The 18654-nt window shown below is 45.5% G+C and overlaps 2 protein-coding genes across 2 annotated transcripts in view; one reads left to right on the top strand and one right to left on the bottom strand.

Annotated features, from left to right (window-relative positions):
* T265_10029 (hypothetical protein) overlaps positions 1-17253 on the top strand; it is a gene marked incomplete at both ends in the record, with an annotated part of 18654 nt that extends 1401 nt beyond the window's left edge. Inside the window, 4 exons of the mRNA XM_009176277.1 lie at positions 3876-4100; positions 9131-9712; positions 12841-13091; positions 16624-17253. Of these exons, the coding sequence (XP_009174541.1) occupies positions 3876-4100; positions 9131-9712; positions 12841-13091; positions 16624-16693 (1128 nt within the window). The remainder of the gene's footprint in view (positions 1-3875; positions 4101-9130; positions 9713-12840; positions 13092-16623) is intronic.
* A 516-nt stretch (positions 17254-17769) lies between these two features.
* On the bottom strand, positions 17770-17952 carry T265_10028 (hypothetical protein; the record flags this gene model as incomplete). The annotated part of the gene is made up of 1 exon (XM_009176276.1): positions 17770-17952. One exon carries the CDS (start codon positions 17950-17952, stop codon positions 17770-17772), a length of 183 nt encoding a protein of 60 aa, XP_009174540.1.
* Positions 17953-18654: the final 702 nt, after the last annotated feature.

Here is an 18654-nt window from a genome sequence, read left to right as displayed (position 1 = left end):
AACACCCAAACTCTTCGTGATCTCTTTCACGCCTTTTTGCCAAGTCATGTGCTGTCCACCTCGCGGTTTGCGCCATCCTGAAGGAGGCATGGAGAACAACGCTCGTCTCGGTAGACGGTGTTTCGGCATGCGTAGCACATGACCGAACCATCGTAGTCGATGATGCTGGATGTTTTCCCGGATTGAGGTGCCTGCAACACAACCATATACTCGTTTTCTAATCGCCTCGTTGCTGATACGCTGACGCCATCTGAAACCAGCCACGCTTCTGAGGCATCGGTGGTCGAAAACCTGAAGACGCCTCACATCATCTACCCATACAACAGGCCGAGTTGAGGTTCGAACCACAAACTTTCCGGTCAGGAAATCTGTGCGCTAACCGTGAAGCCATCTCGTGCTTGCCTCGTGTGGTGTGGCAGCTAGCCACCGGAAGGATGTTACAACTGAGTGTTTAGATTGTACTGTAAGTATAGACTTTTGAGGGAATACTGAAAATAGGTTGTAACATAGGAACAACTGCCATGATGGTACACAGGATCAAAACATCCTAAGTCCCAACCGGCTGAAGAAAGACCGGAGGACATCAGTTACGAAGGGGGTACCGTTGTGGCTAATGTTTTCCTAAAGTTGGTCGAGTACAGTTAATTCTCGAAAATCTCTGCAGATCATTCCAAAAACGATGGGACATCAAGCGGCTGAGGAGTTACGTTTGAGCATATCATCATTTTCAGCTGTAATCGCGTACTTATCGTACGGTGGTTGTAGCTGCCACAGTTTTGTTCACGGATGATTCAAGGAAGTGGAGTAGGTAGCTGCGCATTATAGGCGGGAACTGATAAATTAGTGTTCAAATACAGCACTGTAGGTGGACAACTCTCACTAAGCGACAGTATCCAACGGTCTTCAGATGCTTCATCTTGAAACCTGGAGTACCGCGACTTCTACAGATTGGCCCCCTTGAGTTGACCTCCTCGGTTGTCATGATCAGGGGATGCAGGCGTTCCCTTTTGTTCCGGAATGCTTCTCCGTCAGTCATTTATTTACGCCGTTACAGTTTTTTTGTTTTTCGTGTGTGCGGTAGATCCGACATTGAAGTGGAGGACTTCTCAAGTTTCTGAAGCCGGGTAGTGTTTTACATCACTCACTCTGTGCTGCCAGTTTTTGGCCTCTTGAGCGTGTTGCGCTTCGTCCACTATTAGAAACTGATCTGATGTGCACGAAAAAATACATTGAGAGATAGCTTCTGAGTTGACTTCCTGTATTCATCTGGTTGTGGCATCCCTTTCGGTTTCTATTGAGTTTTTGAATTCAACAAAGGTCTCAGGTCCTTTCAACATGCCACCACCTATGTGATACATTCTAGCCGTTTTTGGACGTTGCATTGTTAACATAGTGTAGGCAGGTTCCATTGTCGTTGCCACTTTTTAGTCATTTAGAGAACCTTGGAAGATTTGTATTAGATCATTATAGGTCGAGATTTCAGGCTGAGAACCGTTTGCTCACACTACTTTCGTTTCTAGAGCAGATCCTTGTGCAACTAGCCGATTACGTATAAGTAACGCGCCCGATGCTTAAGTTCCCAGTTCAGGTCCTCTCCACCCTATAAGTTGTCAATTTCAGAAGCAGTCGATAATGTATTTCGCCATTTGTTTCACAGAGGAAACACGCTACATTGGTGAGACTTCCACTGTCACCTGTTTCTGCGTTTTCCTCTTCTACCGAACGCAATATATAAATTCATGGCCTATCTTTTTGAAGCTCATTCTACGTAGCCAACCAAAAACTACCGATTTTAAAAAGGGCGCTGCGTTCTGTCCCAAGGGTGTAGTCGTTGACAGCAGTATCCGCGTGGGGTACCATTGCTTCAGTGTTGTACAGTCGTATCAACCTAGCCACCGGAATTCACTTTGGATTAGCTCCTCGAGTCAAACAATGCCAGATCATCGACGATGAGCCTCCTCGTTCAGTACTCAGAATATTTCCCAAGTGGCCGGAAACCTAATCCTCTTCGTTGAGCTGGACAGTTTGGTCGCAAACTAATCCGGGTGACGTCATCAGAGGGCAGTAATTTGGTCGTGCATCGGTGTGTGGGCTCAGCGCCTACACGCTGTAGGTGGTTTTCTGCTTGCTCTGGGCGCTAATTATACTGTGTGACTTAGTTCTTTCTCTGGAAACGCCAGGATCAGGACAGCTGGAGTGTTACCACCTGCACCACCATCGACACGGCATCAGTGTTCAACACTGACGCTTCGCCGCTATACACTCATGATTTATTTGAAGGTCGTGTTATAGGGAAAAGTATGAAAATGGATGAGGAAGTGCTGGTCTATCACAATCATTCTGAAGTGCCTACGCCTCCAGATGTTTATTCAAGCAAGCTGGATGGGAACTAACAAGAACAACATCGACATCGGCTAGCCGCCATAGCATGCAGTGTCTCCAGGCACGCACCACGGGGATCCCGTGGGCCCCATTTTGGGTGTGTCGGATCACCAGCACTCAGACTTCGTAATCGTTACCATACTTTCCAGGTCAGGTTGGCGACCTCTGCTTCCGCCACTCTGAATAGGGCACAGAAAGCAGCACTTCGGCAAACGATTATTTGGCATGCGCAATATATGCCCTAAATAGCGCAGCTTTTAGTGCTCGACACATTCTTCAGCTGAAGTCCCTGTTGCACATCCGTGCATTTATGGTTACCTCTGCGGATTCTGCGTCAGCCCACGTGAGCTATGGCTCTGAGACAACAGTTGTCGCAGGCCCAAAGATTTCTCGGTTCTGCTGCTCGAAGAAGACGCGTCTCAGCCGTATGACGAAACAACCCTTACTGTAGCTGCATACACCCTCCTTGAGATGTAGTGATATGCCGTTTTGCTGCCATTTGCCTCAAATCTACAGATGCAACCCGAGTCTTAGAGATTAGTATAGTGGCCCCATCTGTCACACTGGAGTCGAGATCAATGGAACTCCCAGGATACGTAAAACGTACCACAACTTCTAGTGCTTCTCCTTGAATGCTAAGTAGCGTGTTCAGTAGCTGCGTGCCAATGGGCCTATGTTTAGACATATGTGAACGATTCTGGAGAAGTTTCCCATCCTTTTAGGGTTCGATGCGGACCGTACATCCAACTCGGTTGAGGGCTTTCGAGATTCGCAATGATATCAACTCAGTTCCACCAATGGAGTTCTGGGAAGGTGACCACACGTCAGTAGGTCATCTCCAATGCAGTCGGATGAATCCTCATTTTTATCACTCCGGAGATTCGCTTTGCAAGGATTAATTCGAGAGGCTTCTGTTGTTGTTTTTATGGTTGTAAGATTGGTTGGTTTTCGTGCCATCAGTTTCTATCTAAGCTTAGATTTGAGGGGTGTCCACTTCGATGTCGTATACTGGAATAATTTGAGTTGTACAACGTCCGCGTACTATCGCCCCAGTCATGGTGGTTTTCAGGCACAAGAGGCGACAAAATATATCCCAGATGGTCATAACATAGAACTCTTAGTCTTCTTGAGTAATTATCAGCCCTTCAGTATTGTCAGAAGCACGATCATTTGAGAAGCGACAAACCAAGATTGTATAACTGCTTCATTCACGATTAGGAACAAAATGTCCGTTTCATGCTTTTGCGATAAGTGCGCTCACGAATTTATTCTCTACCCACCGATGGACACTAGCTCTGAAAAACTAGCAGTTTAAATTATCCAAGGGTTTTCTTCTCTGAAAAACTAGCAGTTTAAATTATCCAGGGGTTTTGTCGGATAGGGTTACCTGGATTCTTACCGTTTATAAATCACTGTTAATTCTGTTTAACTTTAGTAACGTGCTCTTTTCTTAAACGATACCCTACGTTCCCTCATTTGCCTAATTTCTCTAGGATTCTTTGGCCGACTTAAACCTTGCCCCTCATCAGCGCCGGCGGCTTCCATATCTGGCTATCACCATGGCTTTGCAACATAAACAAACTCAATACGAGTTGACATCTGAATTGTTATCGGACTTGTGTGGAAAAGTAATCAACCAGGCACACGTGCAGCAAGGATTTTCACTCGTTCTTAGCGAGCTCGGTGAAATTATCATTGACTTCCCCAAGGCGTCTGAGGTACGTGTTCCCATACTTTAGTCTTTCGATTTATTTTCGTGTTCATAACATGTAGTGAGTTCCCACTTTGTGCCTGGCGGTGGCTCTCTTAACATAGTCACTGCAGTTTACATTGGATCGAGTTTTCTCACCATCCAATAATGTTAGAAGAGTTAAAGGACAGCAATCTGGCAAAGTAACGAGCATTCGTTTTTCAGTGTGATGTGGAGGGCATTAGGATGTCGCCTAGTGACAATCATTTTACTGTGCAACTAACTTTATTTCCCCCTCACTGCGGAATAGTCTTTGAAACTACCGTTGTGCCAACAATTATACCGTTTTGTGAAATTGGCCATTAGAGAATGGCAATAAAACGGGAATACGAAAATCAGCTAGAGAAATATGCCAATGATTCTAGTTCTGTATCGTGACAACACTGTGTCTAACCACAATTGCTCGCTATCCTGTATGTCTCGGCCAAGGCGCCTAGCGGATTCACCTGCAGACCCACTAAGAGTCATCTGTATGGCATCCATTTTGTTGGTTAGTCTTTATGACGTCCAGGACCGTTCACTCCAAAATCCAGTAAGCCGAACAGGACACATTTAATTGGTCGTTGTGGTCGCATTCCTAGAACGTCTTTGAGCCAGTCTAACTGATCGGGGCAAATGACTGTCATGTAGCGTACGACATCACAACCGCTGTACTGGCCGTATTTTAATTAATTATGGGACTCCTACCAAGTATGAGAAGTACTCCATGAACAGCAATGGTCGAATATAGACGGCCGTTACATAGCACCCGCATGAGTCGTCAGCTTTTGCATCCGCAGATAGTTGTCGGTCTGATTGGTACAAAATACATTCATTCTCTTAGAAGGAGGTTTGTGTCACGCCGTTTCCAGAGATGTCGAAGTTTGAAGACGTTCTACCGTGTTTTCACGATTCAGAATGCCATCTCTATACTCAACATTTAGCCTTATAGGTGAGTTAAACAATCCGAAACTAGTTGTTCGCTGGCGAGAGCCGGCTGTAGTGGGACTGTAAACCGGACATGCACAAGCAATTCTTGCGTGGGTGGTGAACAACTCAATCAAGTTACTTCCATCGACAATTAACTAGTGAAGTGGACTGCCTGGAGGATCGTGTCCTAACAAGACCACATTGTCTACGCCGTCTACGTTGAGAACTGGAGAATCTGTACGCCACCGTACAACATTCCGGCTTGGTCATACATCTCAAACCATCTGAAATAAACTAAGTAACTTCACACTTCTCCAGCAAACTGTGGCGCGCATACAATAAAGACACCGCTGGTACGTAGTTGCCTCAAGGGAATTGAAGTAGTTCAACGTCAGTAAACTTATTGAGACACTGATCCTCATTTACACTGTCCTGTCACTTCCTTATCCTTGGTGAACGGAACTGCATTATCCTGAATCAGGTTGTCTGGGTTTCTTATTTCAAGAAAACTACTGAATGGCTGAGACTGATAAAGGTCTGGATAGACCCGGACTTTCGTTCTCCGTCACAAAATTCATTTTCACGATTGCCACTCTTATCCCATGATTCATTTGACTTTTGGTAATCTGTGGACGCTTGGCAAATCAGCCTGTGGGGCTCGCCAAAGCCATCTAGCATCAAATATCATCTAGCATTTCGGTTTATTGTCGTTTTCTGCTTTGCTTGTTTCTTCATAGGCAGTGGTATTCCAATAGGCCGACTAAACCTATATCTTTTTGGGTACAGCTGAGCACATAAGGGGCCTTTTGGGACTGTTTGAGGAGGGGAACGTTGATATTCAACTCGTCAGTGAAATAACAGGTGAGCTTGGTTGAGTACCTGTCGCCGATTAATAGAATGCGGTGGTGAAAACGATAAAGTCATGCTGTCGATGATGAGATGATGATGATGATGATGATCACCCGCAAATCGATTATCAATACGTCATATCCAACACGCACCTTGCACTTCCCGTGGGCAACTTGATGCATGGTCCGGCCAACCACGGAGTTGAACAAGATTAGGACATATGAGGGAGGCAGCATATTCTTGCTGACCATACCTATATCCCGGCTGGTTAGTGGCTCGAGACGTCTGTATCTTTAGAAGGGTAGCCAGGGATGGTGATCTAACCATGAAGGCGAAATAAATGTCGCAACACTTCGAGTCTCTAAGATGGAATAACTAACCGCATTACCAAAGTTCGCTTGGCCTTTGCAACACTTCGTTATCGGTGACCCAGAGGTATTTTGACTCTGAAAATGCACCATGCTTCTGAACGAAAACTTTTCGCGAGTTTTGTGGTTGGAAGACAATATGTTCAATGCTTTTTATCACCAATCCTTACAAACAATTCCCCATATACGATACGAATTTGTCCCCGATTGTTGCCATGGGCTATTTGTTCATTATAAAGGGCGAGGTGGCTCAGCTGTTAGAGTGCGAATTTACTGACTGGAAGCTCCATCATTCAAACCATATCTCTGTATTTAGATTGCTTGTATCCAAGCTTTGGCAATCTGGAAGTATCCTATCCCTCTTGCATGAAATTTAGGCACCGGAAGACTGCTACAGCTGGACGCTTATTATTGTCCTTTTAAGTACATTTCTGACCGACACTAACTGGTGGCTAGGACATGTGTTTAGGATGCTCACACGTCAGTTACCACGATGGGTTTGCTCATCATTGTCATCATCAGATACACCGACATCGGTGTTAACAGAGGTGCTTCACTGCTGCACAACCACAAAGTTTATCTTTACTTGAAAGCCGTAGAAAGAAGAGAAAAAAGAGTGGGTGATAGCGGGGCATCTGTTATTGACCTGGCACAAGCATTCTAAGGCGCATATACTTTCTAGGAGCGAGATGGCCCAAGTGGTTAGGGCGCGAATTTACTGACCGGAAGGTCGGTGCTTCTCGACTTTTGTCTGAGCTTGGGCAACCTGTCGGTATCCCAGCCCTCGTGCAACCTTCGGGTGGCACGACATTCAAGCACCGGAAGGCTGCTACAGCTAAACGATTTTTTATGCCCTGGTGCGCTCAATTTATGACAGCTACGCAAGCAATCGGCCGACTCTATCGTCTCTCGTTTGCCTGCTCTAGTTCGCTTTGTCCGTTGGCTACGTAAAAATATTCCTTGCACAACTCAATTGTTGTATCGTCAAGTCAGGATTTCCGCCGCAATGATCTAACCGGTTTGGACTATCCGCCCTACGTTTTCTGTGTGATCGTCGTGCAGTTTGATAGCGCTGTCTCTGTTAGGGACTGCAAATTGATTGCAGTAAAGCACTTGTCAGATGCTATCGGTTTCTGGTCATGGTGAAATGCATCTACGAGCTCGAGATATCAAGGGTTGAGACACGAAATTACAAGGTTCGTAGTTCGAGTCCATCCTCAGCATCTCAACTGCTCCTATAAGCTTGAGCAGCTGGGCAGTATCTCAGCCCTCGTGTCTCATGTGGGTTGGATGGCAGATATACGCCGAGAGGGTGCTACAGCCGAGCGGTTAATTTGATATCATCTACACTTAGTCATGCGTTGATGTTAAAAACTGTCGTGGCCACATGCATTTTGCACAACTACTTCGGTGCTGTGGCCCACTGAGCTGTCAAAAACAGTTATGGTTTGACAATGCATTGATTTTTTGCGGTTGAAGAGCGACATCTGCTACCAAAAAGCAAAAGATACCAAACAACAGCTAGTCATCTATGTACAGCCTTGTCTTCGTTCTCCAGGTGTCACAAGCAATGAACGGCGATCTCGAAGCAGATCATGTAGTGCAGTAACCGTAAAACCGATTTTCAAGGTAAATCCATTTTTCTTATGTTCTCGTTCGCCTTTATGAGCCTAGCGTTCTCTGAACTTCGAATTGGAGTTGGAGCACGGTAATGATGACAAATTCTCCCCGCTGACCACACGCGGCATAACCGCACATCCGTGACGATAGTATTATCGTCGAAACCTAAGTTCGATACCTTGTCATGACTGCCAAGATCTGTTCATCCAAAAACGTAGGTGCTTTATAGGTCAGAGCCAGTAGGCTGGGCAAAAATAACTACAACCAGTCGACCCTACTGTTATTCATTGCACCTTTGGCTCGCTAGATGGACTATGATATAGGCTACAGATGGGTGTGTATTGGGGAAGATTCGATATGTTTGAAGTCGTCTGTACTAGGGTAGTCTGAAAATTCCGTAAAAATGAACCAAAAGCGCTTTCAGATCGAGAAATTCGAACCTTGGCCACTTTCAACCGGGACTGTTAATCAGTCTTTGAAGTAAGTGAACTTCGGTTATACTAGTGCAAAGGATCTAGAAAAATTTTGTCCAACATAAACGTGTTGTTCAATACATAGTGTCTTCAGCTTGAGTGTCAAACCACGATGCGTTAAAGTTGGCTTCAGTCATTTGGTGGTACTTTCTCCGCGCTTGCGGGCCGCAATGAGTACGGATGAGTTTTTGTGTACATATTAGAAACGTTTCGGACTGAAAAATCGTCGTGCATTCTGAACCCTAGTTACATAGTTTTAAAGACATCAATAGCGATTTTCATTCCGCAGCAAAAAATGACCGCATATTCATCCTAGTGTCACCTACCCTGAACAGCATATAATTAAGAAAAGTGCTGTTTCGGATGCACTGTCGACGTTTTACGGCAATCGTTCTTCTTCATTTCATTGGATGCTATTGTCTGCCACTGACATTTAAAGTTTGGTGCGATGCGAAATTTTGCAGTGTTTTAATCAAACGGCTTTAAGCGACTAATTTGAATACTGGTTTTGTGTCACAAGTTTCCTCTAATGAGAGTTCGAAGCGCAACTAGGGTTCGAAACAGTCTTTGTTTTACTTTGGTTTGATCTCGGCTTCTAAGTAGCAAGATTAGTGAACACAAAGGTTTCTGGTTTCTATACAAGTTCTAACCAGAAAGAGAAACTTACCATGCCCTTGCCGTGCTTAAGACCGTCTCGTTTTTATGCAGCACAGACACCTAGGCACACTAACTTGTCTTCACTTTCGAAGTGTGATTTCCTGCCTCGTTAACTTTTTCAGCATGTTGGTCGCTTCATTGCTCGAGCCATGGTGGATGACATACTCCCTCCCAAGTTCATCGAGTTCCAGAAAGCTGTATTCTCCCAACCTGCATCTGTGCATTGCCATGGTGATTCCAAAAATGGTGCGTCACCGCCTATTTCTGCGCCTCCGGTTAACACACTAGAGTCTGTTGGTTTTGAACAAGGTCTTTCCACTCCGGACGCCCCATCACGCCCGGGAACACGGAACCTTAGTGACAGCAGCAATGGCCTGCATCACACAAGCATGGATCAAATGGTGGGTACATCTGTCAGTAGCGGGATTGGCTCAGCATCTAGCCTCAGTGCTTCGATGGTAACTCGCCCAGAGGTCGCCTTGGAGGCTTTGGTTAGGGCAGAAGATCTGCTCAATCTGAGCCATGCCTTTGCACGATTGGACAACATTTGGGGTGTTCCTTTTGGACCAAAGGCAACGAAGGTCTTGATAAAAAAGATCCAAGGTCTGTTGAAAGCCTTCATGGAATCGGATGATCTGGAAGAGGCTACAGATGCTTTGCTGGAACTTGACTCCCCACACTTCCATCATGAGTTGGTCTTTCAGGTATGTCGCTAACGTCTTACACTAACCTTTTTTGCCGCTTGTCGTGACATCCATCATCCTACATCCTAAACTGTCCACTCAAACGGAAACAAATTATGAAGCGAATATGTTTGATTGCACTAGACATTCAGAATGAGCGCTGTAGCTACTGAAGGTAACTTAACACTACCATCAATGCGCGAGATCGTTTGCATGTGCAGCCGTCGCGCTTAGCAGTGACAACGGGATTTCATGATTCTGGTTAAGCCACTTTGTACTCCTCACCAGATACCGAAAGTTCTTAGGCTGCCGACACTTCACCATTTAATACGTACCTGAAATAATTCTACATATGGTGAGTCTGATGGTGGTATTACGTTATAATTCGGTTGCATTGTAGATGGTCGTTTGACGGACAATCGTCCTGGCACCCTCATCCTTATGTCACATCGTTTAGTATCTTGCTGCTCCTGACATTGTTCGGCTTATAAGCTATTGTGTGATTGGTCAACAGTGTCATTTGAGGAGTAACTAGAAGTGCGCAGACATTGGTGTGTGGTAGCTGCTTGCTTAGGATGATAACCTAGCAGAGTTGCATTTCTGATTCCATCAGACTTCACTTCAGTGCTGCAAACACAGTTGATGCAGTTGCTATGATTACTAGTCGATACGAGCCGTATTTCCGACATTGCGGTGTAAGTACGATCCATATATATTTGTGGTGACCTAGTTTCATGCACTAGGATGTATGTAGTTTCAAAATGTTCGAAATGCCATGGCTTTGAAGACCTGGCTGTCCTTTCATATTTTTAGAGTTCCGTCACAAAGCTGGAAATATACCTGCAACCGGTGGGTGGAATTGTCTGTAAGTGTAGGGAAAGGCATGGTGCAAAGCGGGCCCTGTTCTAATCGGTCATTGATTTAGAACGGTTTCCCTAGATGTGAATAGTCAGAATATTTATTTGACAAGTTACCAAGCTTCACAGGAAGATCTGGTAATTACCAAATTTGACCACTTGATTGGTAGGGATGTAAATTCGCGCTCTAACCACTTGGACCGTCTCGCCCAGACTCAAATACGGATGTTTCTCAGCCTTGACTGATGCCATCAGGGCCAGCCCGATGTGTTCCAAAAAGGCGAAGAGCATCAGTTGACCGATGTCTTCGGGGTCCGACCACATCATCACATAAACATGGTGTATCAAAATAACCTCCAACTTTTATCAGGCATCCTCCAGGATTGTTTTTGATTGGTTTATAGAATTCTTTTGAATGCAGTCGTAGATTGTATGTGAGGTGGGTAACTTCGTAATTATCGAAATGATGCTGTTGGAAGTACCTCCGAACGAAGGAAACTTACCAGTCCTTATGGGAATGCAGTTTGGAGCTGAGTGGTATTTCAGGTAATGCGTACCACGAAACGCTTCAACACATGCTTATTTTAAAACGGTTTCCTTATTGTTCTCATTGATTCCGTTCTCAGATGAGACTACTTGCAGGTTATCTCGGAATTTGACAGATGTGTCCGTATAAATTGCGTGGATAGTCCTTGCGTTCCAGTGGGATTATTCTCGTCAGTTCATAGTAAAGGACTCGAGCTTCGTCCCCATAGGAACATGTTAGAAGCGCATATCGTTAACTGTGTGGAGATTCGCACTCCGGCCATATTGCAGAGCGACTGTTTTGTCACATTCATCAACGCACACTGAACACATCCGAATTATCACGTGGTCATAACTGAACGATGTGCGTATGTTTGTTCCTAGGTTTCATTCGCTATCCTAGGTGTGTCGATCAGTGGTAAGTTGCCAGGACTTACCGGACAGTTAGCGCCATGGATGCCTCGGATCTGCTGGCCTTGTACGTATTTACGTGGTTCGATTAATTTGTGTGTGGGTGGAAAATCTAGGCGTTTTACTTTCAAGTTGTCTTAATTTTCACTGGTAAAATGGTTGGCTTCGTATTTCAAGACACATAAGAAAACTATTCAAACCAACCACCACACAATCTATGCCCTCTAATGCTTTCTAATTAGATAGGGTTGGCTACGGTCATCATGTGACAGGAATTCTCATTTTTTTCGTATGCAAAAGCTACTCGTCGATCTTATCAGGTTGTCGTCCTTAACCGTGGCCTAAAGTACCGAAGGAGTATATTCACTATTCATTAGGTTGCTGAAAACTCTTCAACGGGCCCACCATCGATTTCGCAACTGGAGTTCATCAGGTAGGTGTAGTTCCTGTGTTCTCGTCAGCCTTATGTTTTGAACGCAAACTAGCACAAGTGGCGAAATTCACTCATTTCAGAGTGATTTGATGTCATCGGGGGACTCAGTTGAATACAAACTGAATCTCATTTGGACTATTCATCTGTGAATGTGCTGCACACGGGCCACCTATTTCGGTTGGTACAATACTCAAGTTGTTGAACTACATCTTTTTGACATTTGGTTGTAGTGGATGTTCGATCTGTGCGTGGCTTTGACCAACATGGAAGGTCTGTGGGTCATTTGACAACCATAGGGTTGAAGAGAGGGCGAATTGTCAAACGCTGTTGAATGTTCATGTAATTTTTTACGTTCGTCTTGAATTACTAATACTCGGTGTAAAGCAGGAGAATTGCAAGAGTGGTACAACCGAAGCATTATATTTGCATTGTGCCGCATGCATTCACAACCTAAATGCAGCACTGTGGCTGTCGCATCTGGTTGAGATTGACGTTTTTATTCCCGTCTCTGATCCCTTGTCGTCGGTGCTTCCGACATCCTGTTTCTCTATTTTTGAACTTGTGTCTGCAGGACCTTCGCCGCACAGTATTTTTGTCACGCATTTCGCTCAAAACTGCTTTTCAGGATCTTCGGCTATTTTTAAATTACCGAAACTATGCTGATAGATGGAAGTATTTTATTGAGCACATCGACACTTGATTGTTCGCTTTCAATATTCCACATGTGAGCAGCAATACTCAGTGAGGTTGTGTGTGCATTCAAACTCAATAAATTTCATTTGGTGACAGATGTGGCCTATCTCCAGTAGTATGGTGAGCATTTTCCGGCCATATTCGAGAGCTCAATTACGCCACTTGCATCCTTGTTTTCATCATATGGAATCAACCTAAGTGCGACTTCAACTTTTCGTCATTGCCTGCAGGCTGTAATAATGGCGATCGAACGTAGCACTGACGTTGCACGTGCACGCGTCGTCCGACTGCTCAAGGAGTTGTGCCATTCAGTTGTGATTACTCCCAACCAACTGGCGCTCGGCGTAAGGCGTGTCTACGCCGAATTACCGGATTTACAACTGGATGTTCCAGCTGCTTACACGCTTATGGAGCGTTTTGTGACTGCCGCACATGCAGCCGGTTTTTTGCCAAAGAAACTCGTCTCGGAAATGCCTGTCAAGTAAGTTCATCTGGGGCTCGTTTTCGAGCCGGTGCTGCCCTTTTCCCTTACAATCTCGAAAAAGTTTGTACGTGAAAGCCATTTTTCCCTATTTAACAGGATTAAACTGCCACGACAAGTGTGATATCCAGGAAAGTGCCACAATACCAAGTGACGAGTTTGATTGGTAACCTTGAGTCCCACTGTATTTATGTACCATGTACCACAAGCAAACCACCAAGACTGTTTCATCGGTACTGGTATTCACAACTTCCGGTCCATTCGGTGTCGAAATTCCTTTAAAGCTTATTTACTTGTCTTTGGTTTGTTGTTTAACGCTAAGTTAGACACTGACGGCCGGTACTTGTTCTACGGCAAAATCTAGGGAGCTCATTACTGATCCTCACCTTTCTATAAGGCTCCTTGATGCTTTTTCCTTTACTCCGACGACGTTCTGAATGTCCCCTTTGTTTACTAGTCACTTGTCCTGCTTGAGTGCTCAATGTCTCTACAAGTTGCATAATGGCATTTACTTTCAGCTTGAAAGATCGTCCAGTAATAGCGTGACGGTTTTCAGCCACTGTCGGGCGCCAGTGTCAGAAGGAGCCGAATTTTTTTCAGATTTTTGCGTGAGGAACCTTCCAAAAGCCTTCCTAAAGTGATGTCCAACCATGACACTTATTTTCCTCATCTCTATTCCTGTCACTTGACGGGTGCTGTTCCGGTGTCCGGACACCGATCACGGCATTGTGCGGGCATGCGTATCTGTTCGCGTTCCTTATCGGATACATCGGTGGATGAAAAGTCGTTCAGTTCATAACCTACGAGCTCGACAATATCGAGTTGAGTTGCCTGATAAGCTCCAAGAACTCAACGGGCACAATGTTTTGAAAGACAGAAGTTGAAAGAGACCATGCTTGCAACCCTTGATACTGTCTGCCCGAGGTCACTCACACGGTCCAATGAACACTGGATCACCTTCAGCGGCTCTAAGTGAGGCTAGGAAAGTTATACCGGCAGCAAACAACTAATGGGACCCTCAGATCCCTCAAATGCCGAATTACAAGCCCGAGGGATGACTGAGGGTGCTGACTGACTGTAAAAGCCCACGAAACGGAGAGAGCTTTTGTAACAGCAAACAAATGCACCCAGTTACAGTTCATCCAGTAAACTGACCCGAGAAGGATGGGGGTTTGTGAAACTATCCGAAAAAGTGAGGATCTCGATTCATTCACAGAAAAGTCGTCTTGACCGATGGAGAAGAACGCTGAAGAACAGTTAAGCTGGCCACCGTCAGTTGAATATGTGGAAGAACGGAATGAAACTGTGGAAAGTGGATGCCAGTTTGCTATCTGCAGAGGAGGTTCAGCTTGTAATCTCATTGCTTCAGCTCAACAAAGCACCTGGTTCAGATGGTTTGCATCTTATACTCTTCAAAGAAGCTCCCAGTGATATCAAACTGTTCCCGGGGTGTTCGCTAACGGACGGTAAAAACACCCATGACATCGCTCTTCTTGGGTCAAGTCCTCTAGAAATGCAAGCCATTTTAAATAACCGAAATAATGCTTCTCCACAGCTAGGTGTGCACTTCGCGCGCGTACAGTGCTACTGCAAGACTGGACGTAATCGAACCCTAACCTCATGCTTGCAGGTGACTGCTCCACTGAAGGCGTTTTGGTGTCAGAAAGCTCGTATTTTTAAATGAAGTTTCACTCACCCCGTAATTGTTCCAACTCCGGTTTTATACGGTTTTTCATCGCTTCATCTGGATGCACTTTTCACCTATGGCGGCAAACCAGTGTGGCGTGAAGTTAATTTACTAAATTACTCACATATTCCAAACAACAATGAGAAGTGAATCCGAATAAACGGGACGACAACTAGCCGCCCATTCAATCGTGTTATGCAGCCAACTGCATTCGCACGTTGTTCCAGTGCTCGATTCAACTGATCAACAGTCCGCTTTGTGGTAGCAACCGACCTGATGACGAGTGAGAACCGGCATAATAGGCCGTCAGCACGTAGAAAGCATAGAGATCATTGCTCCATAACTCTCTTCGGAAACGTTAGTTTGAAGAGCAAAGTGATGATTATGTACATATGGGTAGGAGAGTGATTATGAAATATAAGCCGGTAGCTGAAGATCTGGGAATAGCAGTGTTGGCCGTCAGGGAGAACCAAAAAGACCGGGAGTTTCATCGTATGCTCACGACTCTCATCGCAACACTTCGAGGAGGACCACGAGGTATGAACATCACGCCCTGGAATGCCTGTGGTTCAATTCAGCTGTCTACCTTATCACTTTGGCTTCTTGCGGTCATGCGAAAAAGTTCGGTCGAGTGGCATAGCGAGAAAGCCTGGGGATCACCGTTTAAAACTGCACTGTCTGGTGTGACAAAGTGCCAGTTGACCTTCGGTGAGGAGCTAGTTTGAAATGTCGCATAACAGTTGCAAACTCTTTACAGACGTCCAGCAGTCCTGTGTGTGGATACAAGTGGTCGTTTTGTGTTGTGCCTTGCTGGACGGTAGTGCAACTCTTGGCTTCCTGCTCCGCCCACTACGGTATATCAAAATGGCACGGTAGCTCTACACAGCCCTTTGTGGAGACAAAAAGAGAATCATTACATCTGTATTTATAGGGTAATCACAGTGTTCCACAAGGTCCTGCTAGAAGCACCGTGAGGGGCGAGAAGCGTCAAGTCAAGGATGCTCGACCCGGATTGGCTGACATTCTGGCCAATCAGGGCATGCCTTCGTTTGGTCCGTGTCCTGCACGTGACACATCCGTCCAAATGATGTGATGTTCGGTTATTAGGGACGGCTGGGCTCCGAACACTTTGTACGCATTTTTGGTGAATAGTGTGCATCACTGTCTGTAGGAGCTTGAAAACAGAGAACTTCATGGTTCGAGTCTGATTAGGACAGTTGTCAAGGCCAACTGTTCTTGTGTTGAGTCACTTATTGCAGAGGTCTGGCTAGTGACGTTACCCTGGCACGCAACTGTGCATAATTGAGCGCTACATCTGAGTTGTTTTGGCCCTGTATGTTGCACCAGAATAAATGGTCGAACAACTCTGGCAAGGCCAATTCGCATCCCCAAGGATAACCGGCTACCAGTTCGAGGGTGCCTTAAGAGAGCGTAGGGTGTAATTGCAACCACCTAGTGATTGACACAAGCTTTACTTTAATAATTACATACATTGTTAATCTGATTCAGTCTGCTTTAATTCCCCTGGAGTACACCTACGAAGAGATCACAATAGCGACCTCCCAGACCCATCATTTGGTGCGAAATTCCCTCTAAAGCGGGACGGACTGCAAACTGCAGGCGATTTCTGGTTCCCATAGTATCCTCCGTTCTGGTGGATTACTACATGTGATATCGTATAGGAGCTACACTATTACCGAAGTGTATGTGCGTTTTTTTTAGCTCTTTTGAACTTCACTCTTTGTATCAACACAGAGCGTCTTTTTGTGTCATTGCCAGATCGACGTGTGAACTAACTGCTACTTCCCAACCCACATCCCCTTATTTCCCCCTCCCCCTTTGTAGACATCGCAAGCGCTTCATTTCGGAGACCGACTCGATTTACCGCACTGACTATAACATCAAGCCATTGTGATGGAGTCAACGGAATGTAACTCGCCTAACAGCATCTCATTGCTACCATTGTCTGCAGGTCCGGTGATTACGCATGACTTATCCTTTTTGCCTCTTCATTCCACTACCCATTCTTGGTTATTTCCCGAGTACCATTCGTGAACTCCGACTTCACCGTTTTGTACCTATTCGGGTACGCCCCTGCAGTTTGTCTCTTCTTCAGGACATATCTATCCACTTATGGCTTCCCGCTCAACAGTACAGAGACACCTTTCCCATGCACACTATTCTTCGCAGTGTTCAGTTGAGTGGTAATCAGACGTGGTACTCTTCAACCCGATTTTTTGTGCCCATGTCGCCCTTACCAGCTTTTTCAACTATTTCATGGGTTAATTTGCCAGTCTCTGACTCTTACGTTCGCTTGTAAGTTCATGCCACCGGCCACTTCCGTTGACTTTCCATTGGCAATCATGTAGGCATATCCGTTCGTGCCTAGCTATTACATTTTCTTACATTCGTTTGGGTTCTATTTGTCATTTACGGGCTTAACTAAACCTATTCACTTAATTGTTTGTTTCGGAAGCGGCACCTTCCCACTTAACCATGGGTAAGATAGTGTAAATTCGGGCCTAGCGAGCGAACTGTGTGAGATCGTCTTTCGGCCGGCTATTCTCTCCGTTTTATTGGACCCCATACCATTCACCAATCGACCGTACGTACGCCCTACGGAAAACTTAGTTAATCTCACTTCGGTTATTTCATGTGAAACACGTATTAGCTCCTGATGACATGCGAATCAGGTTGATTGTGTACCTGAGAAGTCGTCACCTTGAACGGATTGTTTGCCACTTACGGAATTGGCTTAATTCCCGCTTCTCGCGCTCACTGGTATGAGGGACTTGGAATTTCCTCCGTTACCTTATTGCATGTTAATTCATTTAGGGATATTGATGGGCTGAACGATTGAGAGCCGGTTACTTAGGAGGGATTTACTTTATTCGATGGTTGGAAAACGCACCGAACAGCTCATAGTATATTGTCTTCTGAGACGGCTACTTGGTGTGTTTGCGTAAGTGTAGCTGGCGACCTATTCCACCGCTACAGAGTCAGATTATCATTAGTTGGACACCTTGCTTCCATTGGGTTTGAGCGTCGTAATTCAGCATCGAACTTTGCTCGGTAGCCTGGTGAGCTGCGATCAACACGATGGTCCACTGAGAAGTGGCGTCCTGACTTTGTCTGAAAACGTTGGATTACGAGCAAGTCGTCCAGCTGTGGCATCCTTTAGGTTCACAAACTGGCCCAACTGAAGGACGTGTCAATAAGGATAATGGTTGAGGATTCTGTTGGTGCAGTCTGTCACACCTGTTCCGTCCACCCTGATTGACGCATTTGCTAAATACCAACACTCGGTTTCATCATATAAATTATGCTACGTCTGCACTTCAGGTGCAAGAATCTGATAACCAAGCTTCAGATCTGTTTCCGAGTTAGCCTGCCACTTCGCACTATGAGATAGATCCTGCGGCAGCCCAGGTTCAACCGCATGTAGTGTACGCCTAACCGCCTGTACCCGGTGTACGCCTGAATGAGTTGAATCATATCAAATAGGAGTTGGATTTTCAAAACAACCAGGATGCTCAATTGCTAAATTGTGAGGACGAAACATTTGAAACCCATATTCTGTGGGCTTCCCACACCGTTCGCAAGACGGCCAGTTAACATCAGTCGGTGTATCCCGCTCGACAACGTTAGTGGAAAGCCAATTCTAGCGATATCACGGTCTCGGTTGTCTGGTGTGCCTACACATAGGACAAGTGTTTTGCGCTCATTGTGTCGATGGGACGTCAGTCAGCTCAAGGTGAGCAAGCAAGGCTGTATGCCTAGCTCGTTCTGTCATCTCCCATAGGGTTGGAAATGGACGTGTGATTTCTGCTCGCTAATTTGGTGAAGCGCCCAATCAGCGTTTTCCGTTGATCGGAA

Source organism: Opisthorchis viverrini, assembly GCF_000715545.1.
Source record: "Opisthorchis viverrini unplaced genomic scaffold opera_v5_323, whole genome shotgun sequence".
Lineage (NCBI taxonomy): Eukaryota > Metazoa > Platyhelminthes > Trematoda > Opisthorchiida > Opisthorchiidae > Opisthorchis > Opisthorchis viverrini.
Note: the sequence above shows the minus strand (reverse complement) of the source record. Positions and strands in the feature narration are given on the sequence as shown.